The sequence below is a fragment of the Palaemon carinicauda genome, chromosome 3 (genome assembly GCF_036898095.1).
Source record: "Palaemon carinicauda isolate YSFRI2023 chromosome 3, ASM3689809v2, whole genome shotgun sequence".
Classification (NCBI taxonomy): Eukaryota; Metazoa; Arthropoda; class Malacostraca; order Decapoda; family Palaemonidae; genus Palaemon; species Palaemon carinicauda.
This window is the reverse complement of record NC_090727.1, coordinates 126,005,495-126,031,357: the sequence shown is the minus strand read 5'-3', so window position 1 is coordinate 126,031,357 and position 25,863 is coordinate 126,005,495. Positions and strand designations below refer to the sequence as shown.

Here is a 25,863-nt window from a genome sequence, read left to right as displayed (position 1 = left end):
ATTTCTTGAAATTTAATCGACTTTTTATTCATTCACACAAATTGCACATAGCACTCTTCAGTCACATACAATTACAGTGAGGACTGTACGAAGTTATTTCTATGGAACTCCCCTGATGTTCATGTTGCTTCTTCTCCAGAAGCTGTTTATTTTGCACTTACCCTTAAATTTTTCCTATTTTCTTTCCCTTCAATAAAAATATGCCCTCAACAAAGGAATGAAGCCTAGTGGTAAGTTGTAAGAAGCCCATAACTTCTTCGCCAGATACTCTTTGTCTCCTCTGTTTCTCTGTCATATCGGCAGTGATTACACGTTCTCCAGATTATTTACATACTGCTCATTAAGATGTCTGCCCTTGGTTTTGTTTGCAATTACTGCTTGGAATATGCACGGGAATGTTTCTGCGAAATCAGGATCCGTATTCCGTTAGTGTATCGTGTCGGGCAATATTGTGATTTAAATAATCATTATGAAGATGTGTTTGTTTCATGGTATATTTTCTTCGAAAATGTTTCAATGGTTATGGATCAAGTTAATAGTTTTAAGTACCAAGGGAAACTTACTGTTAGTTCTGGGGAAAAGTCAGGGAAGACCCAGGTAGTTGATTACTGTACAGTTTAATGGGAATGATGACATGATACTAGTTGCAAGTCTCAACCTTTGGACAATACACAAGTTCAGCGATCTTTTAATAGTGATGAACTTCACAAGTTTTTGACATTATGTGCTTCCTTTGCTAAAATTCAGAAGTCCAGTGAACCCTCCCTTAGAAATGGTAATTATGGTCCTTCCCACCATATTGCCAAACCTAACCTAACTTCTCAAATTCAATCTAATGTTAATAGTGTTTCTTTCAGTAAGGGTTCTGAAAGTACATCGTGCATTACTAATTTGAAATCTTCTTACAGAACCTCTATATATTTAAGAACTTCAGTTTCTTTTACTGCTAAACCTTTGAAATACCACAATCCTAGTTGCTCTGTATCAATACTAGATTGTGAGGCAGAAGATGGAGTGGGTAATCTGGATCCTAATATACCTTCACTTGCTAAAGTAAGCTCTTCTAATCAGTCTCATATAACTCATGTGAATGCATGGCATATTTTTGTGATTCTTTTAATAGGTGAATGAAGATTCAACTAAAATTGATTGTTTTCATCATGTTTTAGACAACAGAGTACTGTATAGTAGTACTCCATTTGCTTACAAGCTCAGCCACTTGCTCATCATAAATTAATGTTAGCATGGTGAATGAACGTGCTAGTACATCTACAGCCAAAGCAAGTCCTCTTTGCACACGAGTAGCAACCCCTTTTTCAATGGTAAACAAACTGAGAAAACTAACCTGAGAGATCTGCTTATTTTCCCTCTGCTCAGCCTGTGGTACAGGAGGATGAAGAAAAAGCAGATAAACTATGAAAGTGAGGAAGTATTACTTTATCAATTTTTACCTAACCTTATTGCTGCAAAATACCCAAATTAATTTATTAAGGTAGTTTGGAAGCTTTTTATTCTACCAAATCTCTGAAAGTGGCTACTTCCAAGACAGCTTACACTCCTCAAATCTTTAACTTTGTGATGGACAGATTAAAGTAATTATTGTCTCTGGTTCAGAAAAAGGTTGGCGATTTAGATTCACTTTTAGCTCTTCGACCCACTTTAACAGAGACGTGTTAACTTGTATAAAAGTAATCAATTACTTTACCTTTCTTGGATGATTTGATATCCAGTTTTGACTCGGTCATTGTGCCACTTACGTACGATGATACAGCCCCTGGACCCATGGAATTCCATATGTAATGATTAAAGCATGTACCTGTAAATACTAAGTTATTTGTTTTAAGCATTATTAACAGAATATGGCATGATCACAGTTATCAAAATGTGTGGGAACTAGCCATTATTTTTGCCTTTTTAAAACCTGGTAAGGATAAGTTTCTAGCAGCAAACTTTCGACCAAATGTAAGATTGATGTGGTATTTGGAGAAGAAATGTATTTTATCTCCGATCCTGCGTGTATTTAGAAAAATGCACTCGACTAATTTATCGGTACGACTTAAGTTCTCTATTTGTGAAGCCTTTGCTTCAAAACAACACAATGTAACATTTTTTTGGATTTCTATTGAAGAAGCATATGATACTGCATGGAGATTTGGCATACTTAAAACAATTCATAATATGGGATTGAGAGGATAGATACAATTGTTCATTGAAGCATTTGTTTCACATAGATTTTTCTAGTTAAAGGAGGTGAAACTCTGTCATAAAGGAAATAATACTACACAGTACTCTAGAAGTTGTGACCAAGTTGTGGTATGCTCTTCCTAATTGGGTTGTTGAATCAGTAGAACTTCAAAAGTTCAAATTTTCAGCAAATGTTTTATGTTGAACAGGTTGACATAAGTCTTTTTATAGTTTATATATGAAGTATCTGTTTTAATGTTAATGTTTTTAGAATATTGAATTTTAATTGTTCATTACTTCATATATCGTTAATTATTTTTTTGTTTCCTTTCCTCACTGGGCTATTTTTCTCTGTTGGAGCCTTTGGGCTGATAACTTCTTGCTTTTTCCATGTAGGGTTGTAGCCTAGCTAGTAATAATAATAATAATAATGTTAATAATAATAATGATAATAATAAAATGTCAGGATAGAGTTCCCCAAGGTAGTGTACTAAGTGTAAAGCGGGGTTTACACGGGCGAGCAGCTCGTCGAGCCTGGCTCGACAACCCTGTGTTTGAATTGATGTTCGAGCGTGTAAACGGGCTATTTGGTTGTCGAGCGCGCTCGTCGAGCGGCTCGATGAAAGTCAGGCTCATCTTGACTTTTGTGGGCGGAGCTACATTGTTTGACGAGCGGTGTGAACGTGTGAACGGGTGTCGAGCATCGAACCTCAGTTGTTATTCAAACCTGCTAGAGGAAACATCATCAAAGAAATGAATAATGGCTGCCATTAATGAAAGCAAGAAGGAGAAGGAAGTCGTACTTTGATTTCATACATACATATCGGGCTCATCCAGCTTTATGGAAAGTTAAATCAAGACTATTCCAATAAAGTAGCCTGAAACAAAGGAATAGCGGACACTCAGTCTTTCATGTGGAGTTATGGCCTTCCTCATAGTAATGAAAGGGCTGACACGATTCGGTAGATCAATGTACGTGTCTTCATCCATACGCAAATAATTGCGCCAGTCATCAGGCTCTAATTTTAAAGAAACAAGCAAGTTGATATATGAAAATTTCTCTCTTTTGATCTTTTTTTTTTCCTTCTTAGTGCCACTGCTAAAGCAATGGCTATCAAATCGTCCTGGTCGAGAGACATGTTGACGTTGTTTTAGCACGAGGCACACTGAGGTTCGATGTACTGTCTGAAAGCTCTTCGAGCCGTTCTACAAGTAGGTTCGACAACCGGGCTCGGCGAGCTGTTCGGCCGTGTAAACCCTGCTTAACACGATTTGCATTAAGCCATTTATTGGGTATCCTCCGTCATTGCTTAAGATATTCTCTTGAAATTGTTTGCAAATGATCTCTCCATATCATTTACTGGAGCTACAATGGCAATGGTTGAGAGGAAAATAAAACTTTCAATTGACAAAATTATTCAGTGGGCTGATATGAATGGATATTAGTTATTGATAAGTCAAACTGGTGTTGTCAAATTTCTGTCGTATTCGGGGAGTACATCTAGACCCAGATATGAACATCAAATATCAACGGATCCCATGTGTAAGTGAAGCTAGATTTTTATGATTAATATTTGATTACAGGCTGACATGGATTCCTCACTTGAAAGCCTTAAAAGTAAAATGTATTAATGCTCTGAACCTTTTAAAATCTTTGTCCCATACATCATGGGGCAGACCGCAAAACTCTTAAATTTATACAAGGCTTTAATTTTTTCAAAAATTAGCAATAGGTGTGAAATATACTCCTCAGCCACCATAAGCCGATTAAAAATTTTGGATTCTATACACCATCCTGGTATCAGATTGGCCACAGGAGCCTTTAGAACCTTGCTTATCCCAAGACTCCTTGTTGACGCTGAAAAATTACTTTTAGACCTTCACTGAAAGTGTTCTATTGTTTGGTATTGGTTAAGTTGCTAAGACTACCTAATACTTAGTGTATCAGACAACAAACCTTGTAAGGCATTGTAAATATTTTGTGCTGCACCCAAAATCTCGTCAACCATATGGGTTTGGGTAAAACAATTGGTTCACAATCTTGATATAGCTAGAATTAAGGTACATCCATTTAAGATATCATCAACCCCGCCTGGAAATTACCAAAGATATCTTGCTATAAATATTTTATTGGTATTGAAAAGAATATGGCTGACTTGAAAGCCAGGACTTTCTTTGTGGAACATGTTGCAGAACACAAGGAATTGACTTTTATACATAGTGTTGGCTCCAAATCTGACTCTAACGTTGGATTTGGAGTATACAGTAAAATAATGCTTTTAATAGTAGAGGTATACATCCTCTAACATATATATATATGACCAAACTATATGGCATAGCACTAATTGCTATTGAAAAAATAGCATTAAAAGAGGAAGGCCATTTTTCCCTTTTTAGTGATGCAAGAAGTGTCCTACAAGCTTTAGAAGTTTTCAATTCTAGGAACCATTAAGTTTTAAAGATGTTAGAGTGGCTTATTATTGGCCTTAGAAGTATAATGGTTTGATTTTGTCAGGTTCTGGCACGCATATTTGTCTGGGAATGAGAAGGCAGATATACTGGCAAAGAATGCTGCAGCTGAATTGCTACCAAGAAGCTATCCCATTTTCTGTAATGATGTGTTACAGTGTCATTAAGAATTTGTGTTATAATTATTTGCAACAGCATTGGGATATTTTAGATGGAAATAAGATGAGAGAAATAACATACATTATATCTTCTTAAAGGCATAGCATAATGCCCGAAAGTGGAAGACTACCCTGTCGTCTCTGCATTGATTATACTCACTTAACACACAAGTTTCTGATGACTGGGTAACACCAGCCATATTGCAATGACTATTTGGTACTCTTGACAGTGAGGCACTTGTTGACCAAATGCCCCATTTTTATCACCTTAAGAAATAGATATCTGTTTGAGGCTCGAGGTGAGGATGGCAGGTTCATCCTTTCCAAGATTCTTGGACTTGATATACCGTACCATGCTAGAGGTATTTTTAGATTTATTTCTGAAGCATGTCTTCTGAAAGCTATTCAACTTTTATGAGGATATATTTACTTCTATTGTTTTAAAGTGAATTTCCTTTTCTTTATGTATAGCAAAGTATATCTGCATCAATGACCGTAGATGTCAGGATGCCAGAAAATTTTCAATCAGTCAATCTGTCAATCAATCTTTCTTTGAAGAGTTTTAATAGCAGTTCAATGGCTTACCAAGTCAGATTTTGCTAAGTATTATCTTAAGGGTGTCGTCCTGCGTTAATTTTCATGGATATACTTTGGGATATCAAAAAATTTTAATCTTTGGCAGTGAACTGCACCACAACTAAAGAGTCTCGTGAGAAAGTATCATACTAATTCTGCCATAATTAACCGAGTTATTGCCGTTTTTGTGCTAGAGGTATATGGCACTACACGAGTCATCATAGTAACGCGACACCATGTTCTCAAACTTATGGTAACCTATGATAAGTACGCTATTCTTATAGAATACGAAAAAATATCACACTATAATTAGTTTGTATGGCAGCTCAACACTCTCTCTGTGTCTCAGTGAATACCAGAAACCACTAGTGAAAAGAATTGTTGAGTGTTTCACTCTTGGTGTGGTCACTTTTTTCCTGCTATTTATAGTGCTAGTGAAATGTAGTGGTATCCTTATGGCTAAAAGTAAAAGAAGAATCCTATGTAAGTATAGGGAAAAGATACCCCTTGTAAGACTGTACTAAGCAATAAAGTGGGAGGTGGCACCCACTGATACCCTCACCTTGAGTGAGTAGTAACTCCCTTGGGATGTGGTGGGGGGGGGTGACTTGGGCCATGTTTGCAGTAATTATTAGAGAAAGTTATATAGTAAGTAAGTTTAGTTATTTTTAAAGTAATTGAGAATTTTTCTAATTATCATTGACAATGGAAATAGTATTTAATGGTGATATTGTGATGTTTCTTCGTATTCTTATTGCAAAAATTTCCGGACCGATATCTCGGCTTCATAGTTATTGACATTCAAACTACTTTTCTCTGTTATTTACAAAGATATTTCAAATCCAGAGACATCATCGGAAAGAGAAATAAAAATGCAATAATTCAGTCTGAGGAATTTAATTTGTAAAGTTATTTGAAATTTTGTAGAATTTTTAAATTTAAAAAAAATAAAAAAATATAAGTATTGTAAAAAAAACAAAGCTAAAGATTACATCTGGGCAATATTTCTACACTTTCATTACCATTATTCATAGCAATTAATATTTTTCAAGTAAAATCGGAAAAAAAAGGTATTTTTATTCATAAAAGAAATATTTTTTGTCCGATTCCAATGAAATTTATACAGAGTCACGAGAGTAACAATACAAATAACATATGTTGAAATTATAGAAATATAATGATATTCAACTATTTTGGCTTTAATGGCGGACAATCTTCTTAAAGAAGCAAGGTTTGCTTATGAAGGAAGACCACTGGACTTTAGGCCCCATAATGGTGGAAGGGGATGTGGTCCAAGTAATTTTGACTTGAGTTAATTTATTACATTCTTTTATATGTTTGTGATGTTATATTTAATATCTTATTTAGAATCAATCTCAGGTATTAGCTAGATTAAATGTAACATTTATAGACTATACAGTGTGGTATTTTAATTTTTTTGTAGTAAATATTCTGGAATCCTATATTTCAAACAATATTTTAGATAATTTGTAGGAATTAATCTAGACCAGGTTAGTTATTCTTAACCTTGTTGCATTACTTATGCTTAAGATTATCCTTCTCTTTCCTTAAATTGTGACCCTCCTCCAATAGTGTGGGAGTCACCAATATGAACATCAGGGAGGTTCATAGAGATAAACAGAATTTTTATAATTAAATTTCTTATTTCTATACAGTACTCACCTGATGTTTATATACATATTCACCTACCTCCCCACTGACTCATGGTATCATGAGTTAGGTATGATTTCGACTTTGAAACTGAAGAGACAGAGTATCTGGCGTGGCAGTTCTGGGTTTCTTACCTCTCACCACTAGAAGATTCCATTCTTTTGTTAAGGGCATGTGATTATTGAAGGGAAAGAAAAAGGAAAAATGTTAATACGTTATGGTAAGTGTCAATTAACCAAGCTTCTGTATAAGAAGCAATATGAACATCAGGCAAGTACAGAAATACAAAACTAAGAAATAGTGGGGGAATAGAGTAGGTGGATGTACAAGGGAGCTAGTGAGGGTTGAAGAGCTAATAAAACCGGGGGTAAAAAGTAAATATCAAGAAAAATTGAAAATGGCATATGACGAAGTGAAAGTAAGAGAAACTGGTAATTTAGAGGAGTGGAAGTTAGTAAAAGAAAATTTTGTTGGGATTGCAAGTGATGTGTGTTGCAAGAAGTTTGTTGGAGGCAGCATGAGGAAAGGCAGTGAATGGTGGAATGAAGGAGTGAAGGTAAAAGTGGAAGAAAAAAAAAGAGGGCTTTTGAAGAATGGCTGCAGAGTAATAGTGTCGAGAAGTATGAAAGATATAGAGAGAAAAATGTGGAAGTAAAGCACAAGGTAAGTGAGGCAAAGAGGGCAGCTGACCTGAGGTAGGGTCAGGGATTGGGTCATTCATATGAAGAGAATAAGAAGTTTTGGAAAGAAGTGAAGAGAGTAAAGGAAGGCTGGTTCAAGAATTGAAGAGACAGTAAAAGATGGAAATGGAAGGTTGTTACAAGGAGAATAGGTAAGGAAAAGGTGGGCAGAGTATTTTGAAAGTTTACTGAATGTTGAGGATAATAGGGAGGCAGATATAATTGCTGTTGCAGGTGTTGAGGTGCCGGTAATGGGAGATGAGAATGAGAGAGAGATTACAAGAGAGGAAGTGAGGAGAGCACTAGATGAAACAAGAGTAGGAAAAGCATCTGGTATGGATGGTGTGAGAGCTGAGATGTTGAAGGAAGGAGGTGTGACTGTACTTGAATGGTTGGTGAGATTGTTTAATATGTGTTTTGTGTTGTCAATAGTACCAGTAGATTGGGTTTGTGCGTGTATTGTACCACTATACAACGGTAAGGGAGATGTGCATGAGTGTTGTAATTCAAGGGGCATTAGTTTGTTGAGTGTAGTTGGAAAAGTGTATGGTAGAGTACTGATTAATAGGATTAAGGATAAAACAGAGAATGCACTCGTAGAAGTACAGGGTGGTTTTAGGAGAGGTAGGGGTTGCATGAATCAGATTTTTACAGTTAGGCAGTTATGCGAGAAATATTTAGCAAAAGGTAAGGATGTGTATGTTGTGTTTATGGATCTGGAGAAAGCATATGATAGAGTTGATATGGAAGCAATGTGGAATGTGATGAGGTTATATGGAGTTGGTGGAAGGTTGTTGCAAGCAGTGAAAAGTTTCTACAAAGGTAGTAAAGCATGTGTTAGGATAGGAAATTAAGTGAGCGATTGGTTTCCAGTGAGAGTTGGACTGAGACAGGGATGTGTGATGTCACCGTGGTTGTTTAACTTGTATGTTGATGGAGTGGTGAGAGAGGTGAATGCTCGAGTGCTTGGACGAGGATTAAAACTGGTAGACGAGAATGGCCATGAATGGGAGGTAAATCAAATGTTGTTTGCGGATGATACTGTACCGGTTGCAGACACAGAAGAGAAGCTTGACCGACTAGTGACAGAATTTGGAAGGGTGTGTGAGAGAAGGAAGTTGAGAGTTAATGTCGGTAAGAGTAAGGTTATTATTATTATTATTATTATTATTATCCAAGCTACAACCCTAATTGGAAAAGCAAGATGCTATAAGCCCAAGGGCTCCAATAGGGAAAAATAGCCCAGTGAGGAAAGGAAATAAGGAAATAAATAACTGAAGAGAACAAATTAACAATAAATCATTCTAAAAAAAGTAATGTCAAAAAAGATATACAGTATCATATATAAACTATTAACAACGTCAAAAACAAATATGTCATATATAAACTATAAAAAGACTCATGTCCGCCTGGTCAACAAAAAAGCATTTGCTCCAACTTTGAACTTTTGAAGTTCTACTGATTCAACAACCCGAATAGGAAGATCATTCCACAACTTGGTAACAGCTGGAATAAAACTTCTAGAGTACTGCGTAGTATTGAGTCTTATGATGGAGAAGGCCTGGCTATTAGAATTAACTGCCTGCCTAGTATTACAAACATGATGGAACTGTCCAGGAAGATCTGAATGTAAAAGATGGTCAGAATTATGAAAAATCTTATGCAACATGCATAATGAACTAATTGAACGGCAATGCGAAAGATTAATATCTAGATAAGGAATTAGAAATTTAATAGACTGTAAGTTCCTGTCCAACAAATTAAGATGAGAATCGGCAGCTGAAGACCAGACAGGAGAACAATACTCGAAACAAGGTAGACTGAAAGAATTGAATCACTTCAGAATAGATTGATCACTGAAAATCTTAAAAGACTTTCTCACTAAGCCAATATCTAGCATATATCATCTGCCATTAAAGCTAGTGAGTACATTTCAATTATTAAGATGCTAGTCTAATGAATGTCTCTTAAGGTATTGAAAGTATGGCAGGAGTTTTTGAAATTAAGACACTTTGCAATACTGCAACTGGAATATCATTCCCACTTGTAAGGTTGAGGTATTAAAGATGCTTGACATTTGCAAACCCAGTTCAGTTAGTAGAAATATTTTGAATCCTAAATTTGTTATTTATCATTTGTTTGATACCTCTCTTTTTTTTTTCTTATAGATTGCATTGAATGTATGGCCTGTTCTGATAATGTTGTGCGAGCAGGTCTGACTCCAAAGTACCAGGATGTAGAGACTTTAATCAGCATGTTGGAGTATGAGATGTTACCTGCAGAATTGCGCAAATTCAAAGGAAATGCTATTGATAAATACACTGTGTCGTATGATCCACCAGTTCCTGATTTTGCTGTTGATATGATAGAGGTAAGTTAAAGTTTATTGCCTCTAGGACTTTTACGTCTATATTTTCTTTTTTGGCATTTATCATAATGATGCTCAATTTTCTCTTCATTCTACTTATTATTACAGTATTAGTGTCTTCCCTTTATATATATTACTTTTAGCCTAATTTGTTCTTATATATATACAAACCTTCCATCCTTTGAATAGGGAGATGATTTCAGTTGGAACCGAAATGGCCATAGAATTCATTTTCTGGGCTCCGACCCGTGCCGCCCAGTGAAATGCTCCTTTAACATCATTTCTAAGGTAAAAACTGCTATGAATTTACCAGAGAAAAATTTGTATAGGAATGCTAGGTTGAACCCAGCTCGCTCACCTTAATAAGGTGTCGGTATAATACTGGGGCGCTGAATAAATCACAACCAGAGGCCTCGCACCATTTAGATATCTCCTGTCAACATCCCCGAACAGCGAGGTGCCGTTCAACATCCTACTACAGTACTACTAGCAATCCCACGCCAGTGACGTCACTCCTTTTAATAGCACGTTCTTTCAAACACTTATTTTGCCTTGGTGTGTGAATTTCGCTGGTTTTTCCTGGATTTACCTCAAGATGTCGGACTCTACTGTCACTCCATCTAAGTTAAGTACCAGATCTATGAGTTTTGAGATTTTGGAGGGGGCCTTGCCCTTTTTTGCTTATATTATAACAGCTTTATTTTTCACGACCCCGCGTGGGTCTTTCATGGCGCCCGGCTCCCTCCTATCTCTCTCGTTTCGTTCTTAACGATTTTCAATGAGTCCTCCATACTGATTGTTTCTCGTTATGAACTTTATGGGTATCCACGGTTCACACACCGTATTAATTTTTATATTGTCCTGTTATTATGATAACAGTTATTACATATACGTGTGCGTATTATCGATACGTTGGCATGCCTGGTCGCCTTCGGGCGTTCCTATTCCACTATATTATTACTTGGATTATTTACGTTCGCACGCCACGGACTTGCTTATCATTTTAACGTCATTCGTTTGCTTGCATTAGCTCAGGGGCTTTCATGAGTCAGATATTACATATTAGTTTGCATTTTGTTAGCACTTCACTGACTCTTTGTTATGTTGGTAGCCCTGCCACAGCGCTGTCAGGCTTGGGTTTCTCCTGTCTCATGTTTGCTCCCTCGTTTGTTTTACGATTGATGTATAATTAATTTTATTATTATTATCATCCAGCATGCCTTCCTATCTTATTTTACCATGTGTTATGTTTTTTATTGTGTTATTAGTCTTTCTGCGTGATCATATCATCGTGGGTCTGGCAGGTTGGTATACCTGCTATCGCCCCATTACTAGCCTCCCTCCCGCCCGATACCCCACCCAGGGTTCCCTCCCTCTCTCTCTCCCGATCGAGTTTGAGTCACTTTATGGCGCTATGTTCCCCCCCCCGGGGGCATCCGCTTTCTTTGCACGGGCGGTTCCCGTTGATCTGTGAGGCTTACTATTATTATACATTAACGTACATTACTTACTCTTTTCACTACTCTACCCGGTCGTAGTCGTTTTCTTTCCGTCGCTCGTTTGGCCAACGATCGGCGGGAAGTTTTCTGCTCGGTCCGTGGTACCTTGTCATGTTATATTATTCATTAAGTTTTGTACGTGCTACTCCCTCGGTCCCGCACGTCACGGACCCATTAAAGATCCCTTCCCCCCTCTAGTGTCACGCACCTCACTGACCTCATATAGATATATATATATATATATATATATAAAGACTTTCATTACGGGATCCCCGGAAGTAGCTTTTATACATTACCATCCGGTCGAGTAGTTTAGTTGCGCCTCCGGAGCCAACGTTACTCATTCTTACTTGGATTAACTTTATATATTAGTCACATATATATATTATATATACGATCCTTGTTCTTGACCTTCCCTTCCCTCTTTTGATATAATCACGGTTACGGTCTGACTTAATTTCAATTCCTTTTACAATCAAAATAGATCTGTTATTTTGATATTGATATTTAAACACTCCGGACCCCCCGGGTTCCGAATTTGCTTACATTTAATATACTTTATGGCTATATATAAAAGATTTTTATCATGATATTGACATATATACGTAGATATTTAAGCTCCGGAATTTGCTTTCATTTAAGATACTCGTGTATCTTTTGTCTTACAGACTGTACGTATATAAAACATTTTTATCATGATATTGATATATAAATCTTCTATCATGATATTGATATTATTTAAGCACCCGGGGCCCCCGAGCCCCTATTTGCTTTCCTTCAGGATTCCTAATGTATATATAGAAAACATTTTTATCATGATATTGATATCATTTAAGCACCCGGGGCTCCCGAGCCCCTATTTGCTTTCATTCAGGACTCCTGATGTATATATATATATAAAACATTTGTATCATGATATTGATATGTAAATCTTTTATCATGATATTGCTATAATTTAAGCATCCGGGGCCCCGAGCCCCTATTTGCTTTCATTCAGGATTCCTGATGAATATATATAAAACATTTTTATCATGATAGTGATATATATAATTTGCTTTCATTCAGGACTCCTGATTTATATATATATAAAACATGTTTATCATGATATTGATATGTAAATCTTTTATCATAATATTGCTATAACTTAAGCATCCGGGGCCCCCGAGCCGCTATTTGCTTTCATTCAGGATTCCTGATGAATATATATAAAACATTTTTATCATGATAGTGATATATATATATGTTTATATTTATATTTTAAGCACCGGGGCCTCCGGCCCCCTAATTTGCTTTCCTTTGAGATATTCATGTATCTTTTATTTTACAGACTGTACGCTGTGCAATGACGGCATGTGCCGCTGTCATCTATCAACCCTGCGGCCATGACGTGTGTCGTTCACACGCCCACTGTTCTGTCCGAGTGGATGACTTAGCTGTTTGGCATCCAGACAATTGTGTAGTCTGCTACACAATGACCTCCACTCTAACATCTGACTCGGTGAGTGCATTTTCATTGATACAGACTTGTAGGGAGTTACGATTAATTTCAAACATTATTAATTTTAAGGCCACTAGTCCTCTGGACTTCCCGCATGCCTTTCACTTCGTGTCTACGAAGTCCTTGGACTTCTTCACTTTTCTTTGGCACAAATATCCCTCGCTAATAGTCTGTTCTCTTTCAGTGCTCCCAACTTGAGAAAGATACAGCTCGGGCTACCCTCAAGATCTGGATTGACGGGTTCGCCCGCAACATGAAGGCCAAACAGCCTTATATCCTCTCTGAGGAATGGTGTTCCCGTCTCTACCCCCATGCTAAAACTTCAGCTGTGGTCCCCAAAGAGTTGGTGGATCCTATCATCGAGAGGTTCGAATCCCTTCTTCTGGCCCCGGACCAAGAAGAGACGGGCGGCACCCTAACTGAGGACGTCTCTACCCTCAACCTCGATGTGGAACCCGTGGCTCTTGACGATCCGACGCAGGTAGGGACGTAGGTGAGTCAGGTAGTTCCCGGGCTAAGATTCCTATCCCTAGCCCGGCTTTCTCTTCTACTTCAGAACACTCTTCTTTTCGAGGTTTTCCGGGGACAACCGGGACTGGTCTCAGTCCCCGGCCTGTTATCCCCAAGGTGAAGGCTCATCGTAAGACTTTATATACGACCCACAAGTCTTCCAAAGACCACAGGTCTTCAAAATCATCAGCTTCGAAGGCTAAATCTTCCTCCACCAGAGTCTCTCAAGACCCAATTGCTGTGCCTTCAACCTCTCACGGAGTAGTCTCCGTTCCGGCACCTGTTCCCCCCCGGCGGAATCATCTAACCCGGTGGATTTTTCCGAGAAGATGTTTGCTCGTTTTGAGTCTATACTATCGTCTCATACGCAGCAATCACAAGAGAGAATAGCTTCTATGGAGAGCCTAGTTCAGGGACTCATGCGCTCGGGGCTGCCACCGCCACAACAGCAATACCCCATCCCCGACGCCTCCAAGCTTCCTCCTTTCAATAAGAATAACCCTTGGAGGTTGGCATTGCATGCCCCCTTCTCGGAGGGTATGTTGTCAATCGGAGATTTCGGTACCCGGCCTCTTGCGGATTATGAATTCTACCCGCCGGGTCTTGAATTCCCCTTCCCGGGCTACGCTCGCCTCACGGAAGAGGCTCTGATTCGATTAGATAAGGTCCCAAAGGAAACAGTTAATTTTCCTAAAGAACAGGCACAGTCTGTCTTGGTCCGCGTGTTCAATGAGTGGGATTGCTTGAACACAATGATTACGGCCTACAAAAGTTCATATACTATGTTTGTGGCCGACGACCAGACCCCTACCCCATGTGCGACCAAGATCATAGAGACGGTCTTTCAGGCTATCAAGGAAGAGAAGCCTTTACCTCTCCTCAGGGAGACCGACTTACCTCCCTTCTCTTTCCGGGAGACAGTGAATGTTGGCGGAACGCCCCAGCTACCTTCTTGGTAGGTAAGTTGAGCCCGGACTGTGCCTCGACGCAGTTCAGCGAACGGCTTCCCAAACTCCCGGAGTCTCTCATTAAATTGGAATATGAGTCGAGGTGTAGATTCAGCAGATCCCTTAATTCAGTTGCCCTTTCTGAATTGACTGTTGCCACTTACACCGAGGAGGACCTCCTTAAGGTCCTCACTAAGTCACTTTTGCAAAACTTTATGGCTGACGCCTATGATTTTGCAAATGCCAGGACCCATTGTCGACGACACGTTGTATCCGAAGCCACGATTAGGGACGAACCTAATAGGCTCATCAAAGCTCCAGTCTGGGGCCCGGATCTTTTCCCAAGGGACTTAGTTAACTCGGTCCTTAGCGAGGCAGCTAGAGCCAACCAAAACCTCAAGGTTAGGTGGGGCCTGGTTTCAAAGAGAGGATATGAGCCTACTAGTACCCCAATTCGAGGTAGGAAGAGATTGAGGCCCTTCCAATCTTCCCAATTCAGGCAACCTCTGCAAGTGGTTCAACCGGTCTCAGTCCACGGAAGAACTACGTTCCTTCACAAAAGATCTGCTACTAAAGAATGCAATCCAAAGTATACGTCGCTTAAGATTTCACGGACGCTTGTTCAGCGTGCCAAAGAAAGGCTCAAACAAACGGAGAGTAATCCGGGACCTGTCTCGTTTAAATTCCTTCACTCGTTGCGACAAATTTCATATGCTTACCGTCTCGCAGGTGTGGACCTTACTTCCCCGTGGGGCCGTCACCACCTCCATCGATCTTACAGATGCCTACTATCACGTTCCAATAGCAAGGCATTTTCGTCCTTTTCTGGGCTTCAAGCTAGGCAAACAAGCCTATGCATTCAAAGTGATGCTATTGGGGCTTAACATACCACCCAGAATTTTCACCAAACTAGCAGAGACAGTAATTCAAGAGCTTCGGACTCAGGGGATACAGGTAGTAGCCTATCTAGACGATTAGCTAATCTGGTCAGACAATGCCCAGATTTCCCACGTAGCAACGAACAAAGTCCTCACCTTCCTTCGGCAACTGGGATTCCAAGTCAACCTCGAGAAATCCCACCGGGTCCCACAGACGAAGTTTCAATGGCTGGGACTACAAGGGGACCTGTGCTCCCATACGCTGTGCCTCCCCAAAGCCAAAAGGAAGGTGATAGCGAGGAATACAAAACAATTTCTCAAGGAAAAGTTGACCTTCCGAAGGAACCGAGAGTGGATCCTAGGTTCCTTACAGTTCGCCTCCATGACAGACATCGTCCTGAGGTCCAAACTCAAGGACATAAACAGAGTGTGGCGCTCCAGAGCAACCGCAATACGCCGAGACAGGCGTGCTCGCCTTTCCCCAACCCTGAGAAAAAGTCTGCAGAATTGGACGAAGATCAAGAATCTTTCCAAGTCGGTTCCTTTACAACACAAGAAAGTTCAAGGGTTATGGTCACCGGTCTTCCAACAAATGCACGTCAACGTTCTAGAGGCCATGGCAGTCTTCCTCACTTTAAAACGTCTCAATCCAGCCAGGAATCTCCATATCAGACTGGTTCTCGACAGTGCAGTCATAGTACACTGCCTCAACAGAGAAGGCTCCAGATCAGCCCAAATAAACCACATCATGTCGAAGTTTTTCTCCATGGCGGCAATGCACAAGTGGCACCTGTCAGCAGTCCATCTAGCAGGAGTCCGGAATGTGGTAGAGGACTTACTTTCCCGGACGACTCCGCTAGAGTCGGTATGGTCACTAGACAATCGATCTTTCCAGTGGATGATATCTCCAGTCCCGGGTCTCCAGGTGGATCTGTTTGCGACGAAATCCAATCGCAAAATAGATTGTTATGTAGCCCCCAACCTGGACCCTCAGGCTTATGCCACGGACTCTATGATTCTAGATTGGAATACTGTACCTGAAAGACGATTTATCTGTTTCCTCCGGTGAACCTCCTGCTGAAAGTTCTGCACAAACTCAGATCCTTCAAAGGTCAAGTGGCTCTCGTAGCCCCCAACTGGCCCAAGAGCAATTGGTTCCCCTTGTTGCTAGAACTAGGTCTCCGCCCCCGGCGGATTCCTAATCCGGTGTTAACAAAGACAGTGCAAACTCGCAATGTGTTCTCTTCCTCAAGGATTCTGAATGCCCTAACTTTATGGACTTCATGAAGTTCGCAGCCCAACGAGGTGCAAACATCGATCCTTTGAATACTATTTTCCTGGAATCTGACAAAAGGGAATCTACTCTCCGTCAATATGACTCAGCAGTCAAGAAATTAGCTAAGTTCTTGAAAGATTCCCAAGTTGAGAAAATGACGATGAACCTAACTGTGACATTCTTCAGAACTCTCTTCGAATCTGGCCTGGCAGCCAATACCATTACTACAATCAAGTCAGCCTTGAAAAAGATCTTCCATATTGGTTTTGACATTGATCTAACGGATTCATATTTCTCATCCATTCCGAGAGCTTGTGCCAGACTAAAACCTTCAACTCGCCCTAGCGCAGTTTCCTGGTTTTTGAACGATGTTCTTAAGCTAGCCTCTGACACCCCAAATGAATCCTGTAACTATATGGCATTGTTAAGAAAGTCACTTTTTCTTTTGAGCCTCGCCTCGGGCTCCAGAATCTCAGAATTGTCAGCCTTATCTAGAGACCCTGGTCATATAGAGTTTCTCTCTTCGGGTGAGGTTCTTCTCTCTCTTAACAAAGTTTTCCTGGCTAAAAATGAAGACCCCCAAAACAGGTGGTCTCCCTGGAAGATTGTTCCACTTCCTCGGGATCCATCCCTGTGTCCAGTTACCACCCTGAAAGCCTACTTAGGTAGAACTTCCACTACAACCACAGGGCCCTTATTTATTAGAGAACACGGAGGAACTATTACCCTTAAGGGAATCAGACAACAAATTCTTTATTTTATTAAACAAGCTAATCCTGCATCATTCCCACATGTCCATGATATTAGAGCTGTGGCTACCTCAATTAATTTTTTCCACCATATGAAATTTGATGAGCTCTCAAAATAAACGGGTTGGAAGTCCCCTGAAGTTTTCAAGTGCCACTACCTAAAACCTTTAGAAGCTCTTAGATTTGCCACAGTAGCTGCAGGGAATATAGTTCCTCCTGAAGGTACCGAGTCCTAATCACAACGTCTTGCTCTGTCCTCTTTCCCTCCTGCCTGGCTTACCTGTTGTTCCTACCTGTTTTGTTACTATACACCCTTATGGTGTATTATTTTATTATTCAATTGTTCAATTTCACGAATTGTTTTCATTACACTTGTTCTTGAATCCCCGAGCTGATTTTATTTTTCATTTTTGATTACCAAGCTGGATTCCCACTATTCATATCTGTTGAATTCTACCTATGGGTTTCATTATTGATTGTTTACCATGTCTATTTATCACTGTCATATACATGTTGATCTAATTTTACGGATTTCCACATCCCTCTTTTTTTATATTAAACTCATCAGCTCTGTTATTTTGTGTTATTCCCTCTTCAGGTAGTTAGCCATATTGGGTCCCCATTCTCTGGTACGATTTCACTGGGCGGCACGGGTCGGAGCCCAGAAAAGGGATTTTGACGAAGGAAAAATCTATTTCTGGGCAAGAGACCCAGTGAACCCACCTATCCCTCCCTGATTGGGCCCCAATCTGGGGTGCTATAAGGAGTGACGTCACTGGCGTGGGATTGCTAGTAGTAGTAGGATGTTGAACGGCACCTCGCTGTAACAGGGACATTGACAGGAGATATCTAAATGGTGCGAGGCCTCTGGTTGTGATTTATTCAGCGCCCCAGTATTATACCGACACCTTATCAAGGTGAGCGAGCTGGGTTCAACCTAGCATTCCTATACAAATTTTTTTCTGGTAAATTCATAGCAGTTTTTACCTTAGAAATGATGTTAAAGGAGCATTTCACTGGGCGGCACGGGTCTCTCGCCCAGAAATAGATTTTTCCTTCGTCAAAATCCCTTAATAAGGTAGATAATGACAGGTGGTGCACAGCGGGCGAGAAGCTCAACCCCACCACCTGTCAGAAGAGCCTCGCATTGAATTTTGGCTGCTACGAGTACAGATGTATGGTTGCTCACTATACAAACTTTTTCACTTTGTCTTGCAAAAATTGAATGCTAGCTGTTGATTGCTGTAATGAATGTGAAGCAAGAGATTCGTACTTGGCGGGAAAAGGGTAGGTGTTGCAATGAGTTTATAAGTAAACTGGCTGTAGATCCACACTCTCTTTGTGGGTCTTGTAGGGCACATGACTGTTCTGCAATCATCCCCATGTACTGAGTGTAGGTCATAGCCTCCATTGCAATGGCAGGCATATACCCTGAGGGGGAAGAAGAGAGCTACCTTCTCCAGTGTCTGTCTTGGCAGTGACAGAAAAGTTACCGAAGAAGTCTTTTACTTCTTTCATCTCCTCAGTGAGTATGTCTGCTGCCACTGTCTCTGCGCATACACCACTAACTCAGACTTTGGAGAATATGTGTCCGGAGCAAGGAGCCTCAGATCTACTAGGGCAGGCATTTCAGGTTGTGGCATGTGAGGTTCCTCCAGTGTTTGCCGCCCCCCATCGGAGGTTGGAGGTGGATAACCGGCTTGCTCCAACCCCTCTGGTGACGACGTCGAAAATACAAACATGGACTTCGGTATTGACAATTCCAACTCGGGTTCTAATATTGTGCATTAAAACCCTACTCACGCCATGTAGAGAAGAAGCGAGAGAGAATAAGAGATATCTTCAAAACAGAAAAATATAAAAAAGCAGAAATATCTAGTCACTATGAAATAGTGAATTATGAAAGAAAATTTTATTCTAGACTTTGAAAATGGAAGACATGAAAATGTGAATAAGAAAATTTTATTTTAGACTTTGAAAATGGAAGACATGAAAATGTGAATGTTTTTTTAAGCCAATAGGGAAATAATAAAAGTATGGGGAGGGTAGCCAAAAATTCTTCCCCAGGGATATGGAAGTCTCTTGATAGAGACAATATCCTCCATACAAAGTGAAAGATTGAAGAAAGCCCTTTCAACTTTGGATAGCCATAATGTCAAATGCTTTTCTCACCTCATTTTTAACCAGAGCAGGGGTGTGATATATGGGCCAGAGTTACTAGAGGTAGAGGAAAAAGAAATTGAAGATGAACTGAAAAGTAAAGAAGTAAAACCAGTTAGAATGAGAAACAAAGTTGGGGAACGTGTTCCTCCAGCTACTTTAATTCTAACTTTTGATCTATGTAGACTACCCAATTTTATTAAAGCTGGTTGGCTATCTTTATAGGTAAAACCATACATCCCTTCACCATTGTGATGTTATCATTGCCAAATGGATGGTCGTTTAAGTTAAAAGTGCATGGAAAAACTAAGTAATAAGCCAGCTATTTGTGCCAACTGTGAAAAAAATAGTCATGGAGCATGCACAGAGAATTCAAATTTTATTCACTGTGGAGAAGCACACCCAGCTACATCTTAAAGCTGTGTTAAGTTTATTTTTGAGAAAGAAATTCAGGCCATTAAGACCATGAAAAGAATTACTTTTAAAGAGGCTTGTAAAAGCTCTTGAAAAGCAGATAAGTCCAGGGCAACTCTTTTCACTGGTTTTGGAGAAAAACTTGCCAAAACACACTGAGGAATTTAGTATCCTCACTTCCAACATAAAGAAAGATATTAAAGTGGTTAAAGAAGGTGAAAGTCCAATTACAAAATTATATCTGGAAAGTGTAGAAAAATCAAAACAGATACTTAAAGAAGAGAAAGATATTAAAAATTCTTCTATTCCCATTCTGAACAATGATTCAAACCTCTTTCAGGATGTGTCCTTGCCTGATTTGATGGAGATTTCACTTAAAACCAATTTACCTAGTGCATGTGTGGTGGGAAAGGTGCAAAGACCTGGTAGTTCACAACCTTTTAATTGAAAAAGAGAGAGACCTTCATCTCTCTCGCCCCCTTCCATAAGAAACATTAAAGTCATGACTTCTAATAAATTTGATGTCTTGTCTGCTGATGTTTCAGATCAATTGGAAGACAATTTAAATAAATCAGAAATTCAAGTTGAGGTCCACCATCCTCCTCAACAAATAAATCAAAATGACACAAAGAAAAAGATAAATACAAAACCCAGTATATCAAAACCCTCTCTAGAGAAACCACTGGGGAATAGTGTTGGATAAAAAATTAATGTGCCAATGATTTCATCCAAGGTGTCTTCCAAAAAATAAACCATAGTTTTTTCTTCCATTCTGCAACAGAATTGTCAGGGTTTAAGGGCAAAAAATTAAGCACTTAAGCTCTTCCTTCATGAGCACTCCCAAGTGTATGCTTACAGGAGAGCAAGCTCGATGCTAATACTCCTTGTCCTTGAGAGTATTTTAGCCGTGGGACACCTTATGATCAACGAGCAGAGAGCCATGGCGGAAGTCTTATATACGTCTGTCGAGATATATCCTTGTCTACCTGTACTCCTCTGCAGGCAGTGGTTGTACAGATACATATAGGGAGAAAATACACAATCTGCTCCCTTTACTTGCCTCCAAATGATAACATCTCGTATGATGATTTAGTAGAGGTGATTCAACAACTCCCTCAACCTTTTCTTTTACTTGGAGAGTTAAATAGTATACGTCCTTTATGGAGCAATATTTTGGCAAATGCAAGGAATAATATTATTTCATCAGTTGAGGAGAATGAAGATGTAATACTCCTTAATACAGGAGAGCCCAAACACTTTCATGTTCAGAAAGGTACCTTGTCATGCATTGACATATCAATTGCAAGCTTCTCGATTTTGATTGGAGAACATTAGATGATTGGCATACTAGTGATCATGCACCAATTATTATAAACCAACAATGGTCCACCTTTACACAGATTGCCACAATGGAACTTTGGCAAGGCGGACTGGGGTAGATTTCTTGAGCTAAGCGAAATTGAAGGGAATGCAGAACAATTTGAAAGTGTTGATGATGCTATAGACATACTAAATGGAACTCTCCATACACCAGGAGTCAATTCGATTCCCAAAACCACAGGGTTATTCAAAGTTGACCAGTCCGCTGGTGGTCTTCAGAATCAACTGCCTTCTACACAGCTACAAGAAAGTCTTTTGACTAGATTGCGTAGATGCCGTACAGAGAAGAATTTGATTATATATAAAAAATGTAGAGCACAGTTCCATCGTGCCATGAAAGAAGCTAGGATGTCTTTTGTTTCCTCCATTAACAGTAGAACGCTACCATCTTCTGTGTGGAAGAAAATAAAAAAAGATAACAGGCAAATTCACCTCCAACCCACCACCAGTGTTGAAAGTGAATGGTCAGTATGTGTCTGGAGCAAATGAGGTTAGCATTGCATTAGATGATAATTTCTTCAATATATCAAACAAATGTTAAGTAGCTCCTGGTTACCAGTATTGTATGGAAGAAATGAAGAATGGAAAATGCTAAATTTTACAATAGAAAAGGAGGAATCCTACAATAATCCTTTTACTAAACGAGAATTTGATTACGCACTTGCTAAATGCAATGACAGCCCCTAGTCCTGATGGAATTCCATATCCAATGATTATACATGTACTGTACGTGTTAATACCAAGATATTTATTTTAAGCATTATTAACAGAATACAGCTTGATCATAGTTATCTAAGTGTTTGGAAACTAGCAATTATTTTAATTTTCTAAAACCTAGTAAGGATAAGTTTTTAGCAGCAAACTATCAACCAATTGCATTGACATATCGTTTATGTAAGATCATGGAGATGGTCAATGCAATACTGATGTGGTACTTGGAGAAGAAAGGTATTTTATCACCTATCCAGTGTGGATATAGAAAAATGCATTCAACGACTGATGTGTTGATACATCCTGAGTCCTCTATTTGTGAAGCCTTTGCCTCCAAACAGCACCATGTAACAATCTTTTTTGATCTCGAAAAGGCATATGATACTGCATGGAGATAAGGTATACTTAAAATTATTCATAATTTGGGATTAAGAGGAGAACCACTATTGTTCATTTGAGCATTTGTTTCACATACATTTGTTCAAGTTAGAGTAGGTTAAACTCTGTCAGAGAGGAAACGTCAGGAAGAGGGAATTCCCTGGGGTAGTGTGCTGAGTGTAACCCTATTTGCATTAGCCATTAATGAGATATCCTGCTGTTATTTCTAAAGATATTATCTCAACACTATTTGTTGACGATCTCCCTATATCATTTGCTGAGCTAGAATGGCAATAGTTGAGAGAAAATTACAACTCTCAGTTGACAAAATAATCAAAGGGCTGATATGAATGGCTTTAAGTTTTTGACTAGCAAAGCTGTTGTTGTCCTTTTCTGTTGTATTCGGGGAGTACATCCAGACCCGGATATGTACATCAAAGTTCAATGTATCCCTTGAGTAAGGAAAGTTAGAATTTTAGTATTGATATTTGATTGTAGGCTTACATGGGTTCCTCAATTGAAAGCTTCAAAAGTAAGGTGTCTTGAGGCTCTGAATCTTTAAAAAATTTTGTCCCATACATCATAGGTGGCAGACTGCAAAACCATTATAAGGTTACACAAGGTCTTATTTTTTCAAAAAATCATTTATGGGTGTGAGATATACTCCTCAGCCACCCCAAGTCGACTAGAGATTTTAGATTTTATATACCATACTGGTATCAGATTGGCTACAGGAGCGCCCATCCAAAGCGTCCTTTTAGACCTTTACCGATAGTCCTCTATTGTTCGGTATTGGTTTAGATTGCAAAGACTCACTAATTCTTTAGCCTATCAGACTGCAAGCCTTGTAAAGTACACATCATACTTTTGAGTTGCACCCAAAATCTCTTCAACCTTATGGTTTTCAGGTGAAACAATTGATATACAGTCTTGATATAATTAGAAGTAAGGTGCTACCATTTGAGGTATCATCAATGCCTTCATGGAAAATACCAGAGGTATCTTTTTGTAAATATTTTATTGGAGTTAGAAAGAATATGACTGACTTAGAAGCCAGGTCTCTCTTTATGGAACATGTTGCAGAACATAGCGAATCAACTTTTATGTAAACTGATGGCTCCAAATCCGATGCTGGCATTGAATTTGGAGTATATAGTGATGCTTTTAATTGCAGAGGTGCACTTCCTCTAACAGCTTCCATAATTACTGCCAAACTATATGGCATACTAACTGCTATTGAGAAAATAGCTTTGGAGAAGGGGAGTAATTTTATCATTTTTAGTGATGCAAGAAGTGTCCTTCAGGCTTTAGAAGTTTTTAATTCCAATAATCCTATTAGTTTTAAAGATTTTAGAATGGCTTTTTATTATTGGACTGAGAGGTATAACAGTTTAATTTTGCTGTGTTCCAGCACACATAGGTATGTCTGGAAACAAGAAGGCAGATTTACTGACAAAGAATCCTGCTGATGAGTTGCTACCAAGAAGGTATCCCATTTTTTGTGATGATTGTTTACCCAACACTAAGAATTTGATTTCCAATAATTGGCAACAGCACCGGGATAGTTTGGTTGAAAATAAGATGCGAGAAATAACAAATGTTATATCCCCTTGGAAGTATAACATGATGCCCCGAAAGTGGGAGACTACTCTTTGTCGTCTCTGCATTGGTCACACTTGGTTGATACATGAATTTTTGCTTACTGGCCAATACCAGCCATATTGTGATGATTGTTCGGTACCCTTGAGGCATTTGTTGACCAAATGCCCCACTTATAGTAGTGAAAGAAATAAGATCACAGTGAGAATGGCAGGTTCATTCTTACCAAGATTCTTGGACATGTGTCCTACCATGCTAGTCATATTTTTAGCTTTATTTCAGAAGCAGGACTTCTGAAAGCTATTTAACTTTTAAGATGTCATCTTTGCTCTTATGATTTTAAGGGGACCGTCCACCATGTCCGCCATTTTTTTTCTAATGATCCAAAACAATATTTCTATGTATGTTTTAGGCATATATAATACCTTTATCATATAAAAGTTTCAAGTCATTTGATCTGAAGCTCTTTGATTTCTTAGCAAAAATCATTATTTAAAAAAAAAAAATAGGTACATTTTCGCCACTAATACGACACCAATTGTATTGAATCTTATACCATAAAACTACTCTAAAAACCGAACAATTCTGTTAGACGGAATTTTGATTATCCTTTTTTTTATGAATTTTTATTTTCTTTTCCATGTATAGACGCAAAATAATCGTGAAAAAGAAAGTAGAAATAAAAGCAAAATTCCGTCTCACAAAATTGTGGGATTTTTATTCCTCTTTTCATTGATATCTTTATCTCTAAAATCGAACAATGAATAAGGCTTTTTCATCAATAGACAGGCTGAACAACCTGGACCAAGTTCTCCTTCCCTTTCTACTAGGACATCCCACCTCTCTTCTTGGTTCTTTTTTCTTGTTCTCAGCTTACTTTTTGTTCTTTCTATGACCCTAGGTAACATTGGCCTTGCTATATAGTTCCCGAGGATGCTGTGAAAACACATTGTACATACAAACTGCAAGTAAACAAACATGCATTATAACTTCTATACATCTTTGGAAACTCTAGCTACTGTTCTCGTAGTACGTAGATTTCGTTCACCTTCCCTCTACCAATGCCTTCTATTTCTGCCAAAAGTATGAGATTTTGAAACGAGAGAGAGAGAGAGAGAGAGAGAGAGAGAGAGAGAGAGAGAGAGAGAGAGAGAGAGAGAGAGAGAGAGAGAGAGAGAGATCATGAATCATTTTATACTGAGAAATTAACTTTGTAGTGATAGCATTTAGTTGATATAGATGGCAGTTCAAATTGAGAGAGAGAGAGAGAGAGAGAGAGAGAGAGAGAGAGAGAGAGAGAGAGAGAGAGAGAGAGAGAGAGAGAGAGATATCATCATTTGATTCTAAGAGACTTGAACATTGGTATTTGATATCAACCATCATTTGATTCTAAGAGACTTGAACATTGGTATTTTAGTATTTGTATAAATGACAGTTTAAAATCATTCGAGAGAGAGAGAGAGAGAGAGAGAGAGAGAGAGAGAGAGAGAGAGAGAGAGAGAGAGAGAGAGAGAGAGAGATGTAAAAATAAACATAAAGACAATTCTGTCAAACTCAGTCATGTAGACGACACAGTAAGGATGACGTCATCATTTAAAGACCGCTATATCTTCATTATTTGATAAAATAATTGACTATTTGTTCTTTTTATGACCTTAGGTAACATTGGCCTTGCTATAAAGTTCCCGAGGACGCTGTGAAAACACAATGTACAACGAACTGCAAGTAAACTAACACATGCATTATAACTTCTATACA

At 38.9% G+C, this 25,863-nt stretch overlaps 1 protein-coding gene across 4 annotated transcripts in view; it reads left to right on the top strand.

Annotated features, from left to right (window-relative positions):
* Mpi (mannose phosphate isomerase) overlaps window positions 1-25,863 on the top strand; it is a 169,035-nt gene that overhangs the window by 129,072 nt on the left and 14,100 nt on the right. For all 4 annotated transcript variants that reach the window (XM_068370558.1, XM_068370559.1, XM_068370561.1 and 1 more), the window contains exon 7: window positions 9,907-10,109. In XM_068370558.1, coding sequence (XP_068226659.1) covers window positions 9,907-10,109 — 203 coding nt within the window. The remainder of the gene's footprint in view (window positions 1-9,906; window positions 10,110-25,863) is intronic.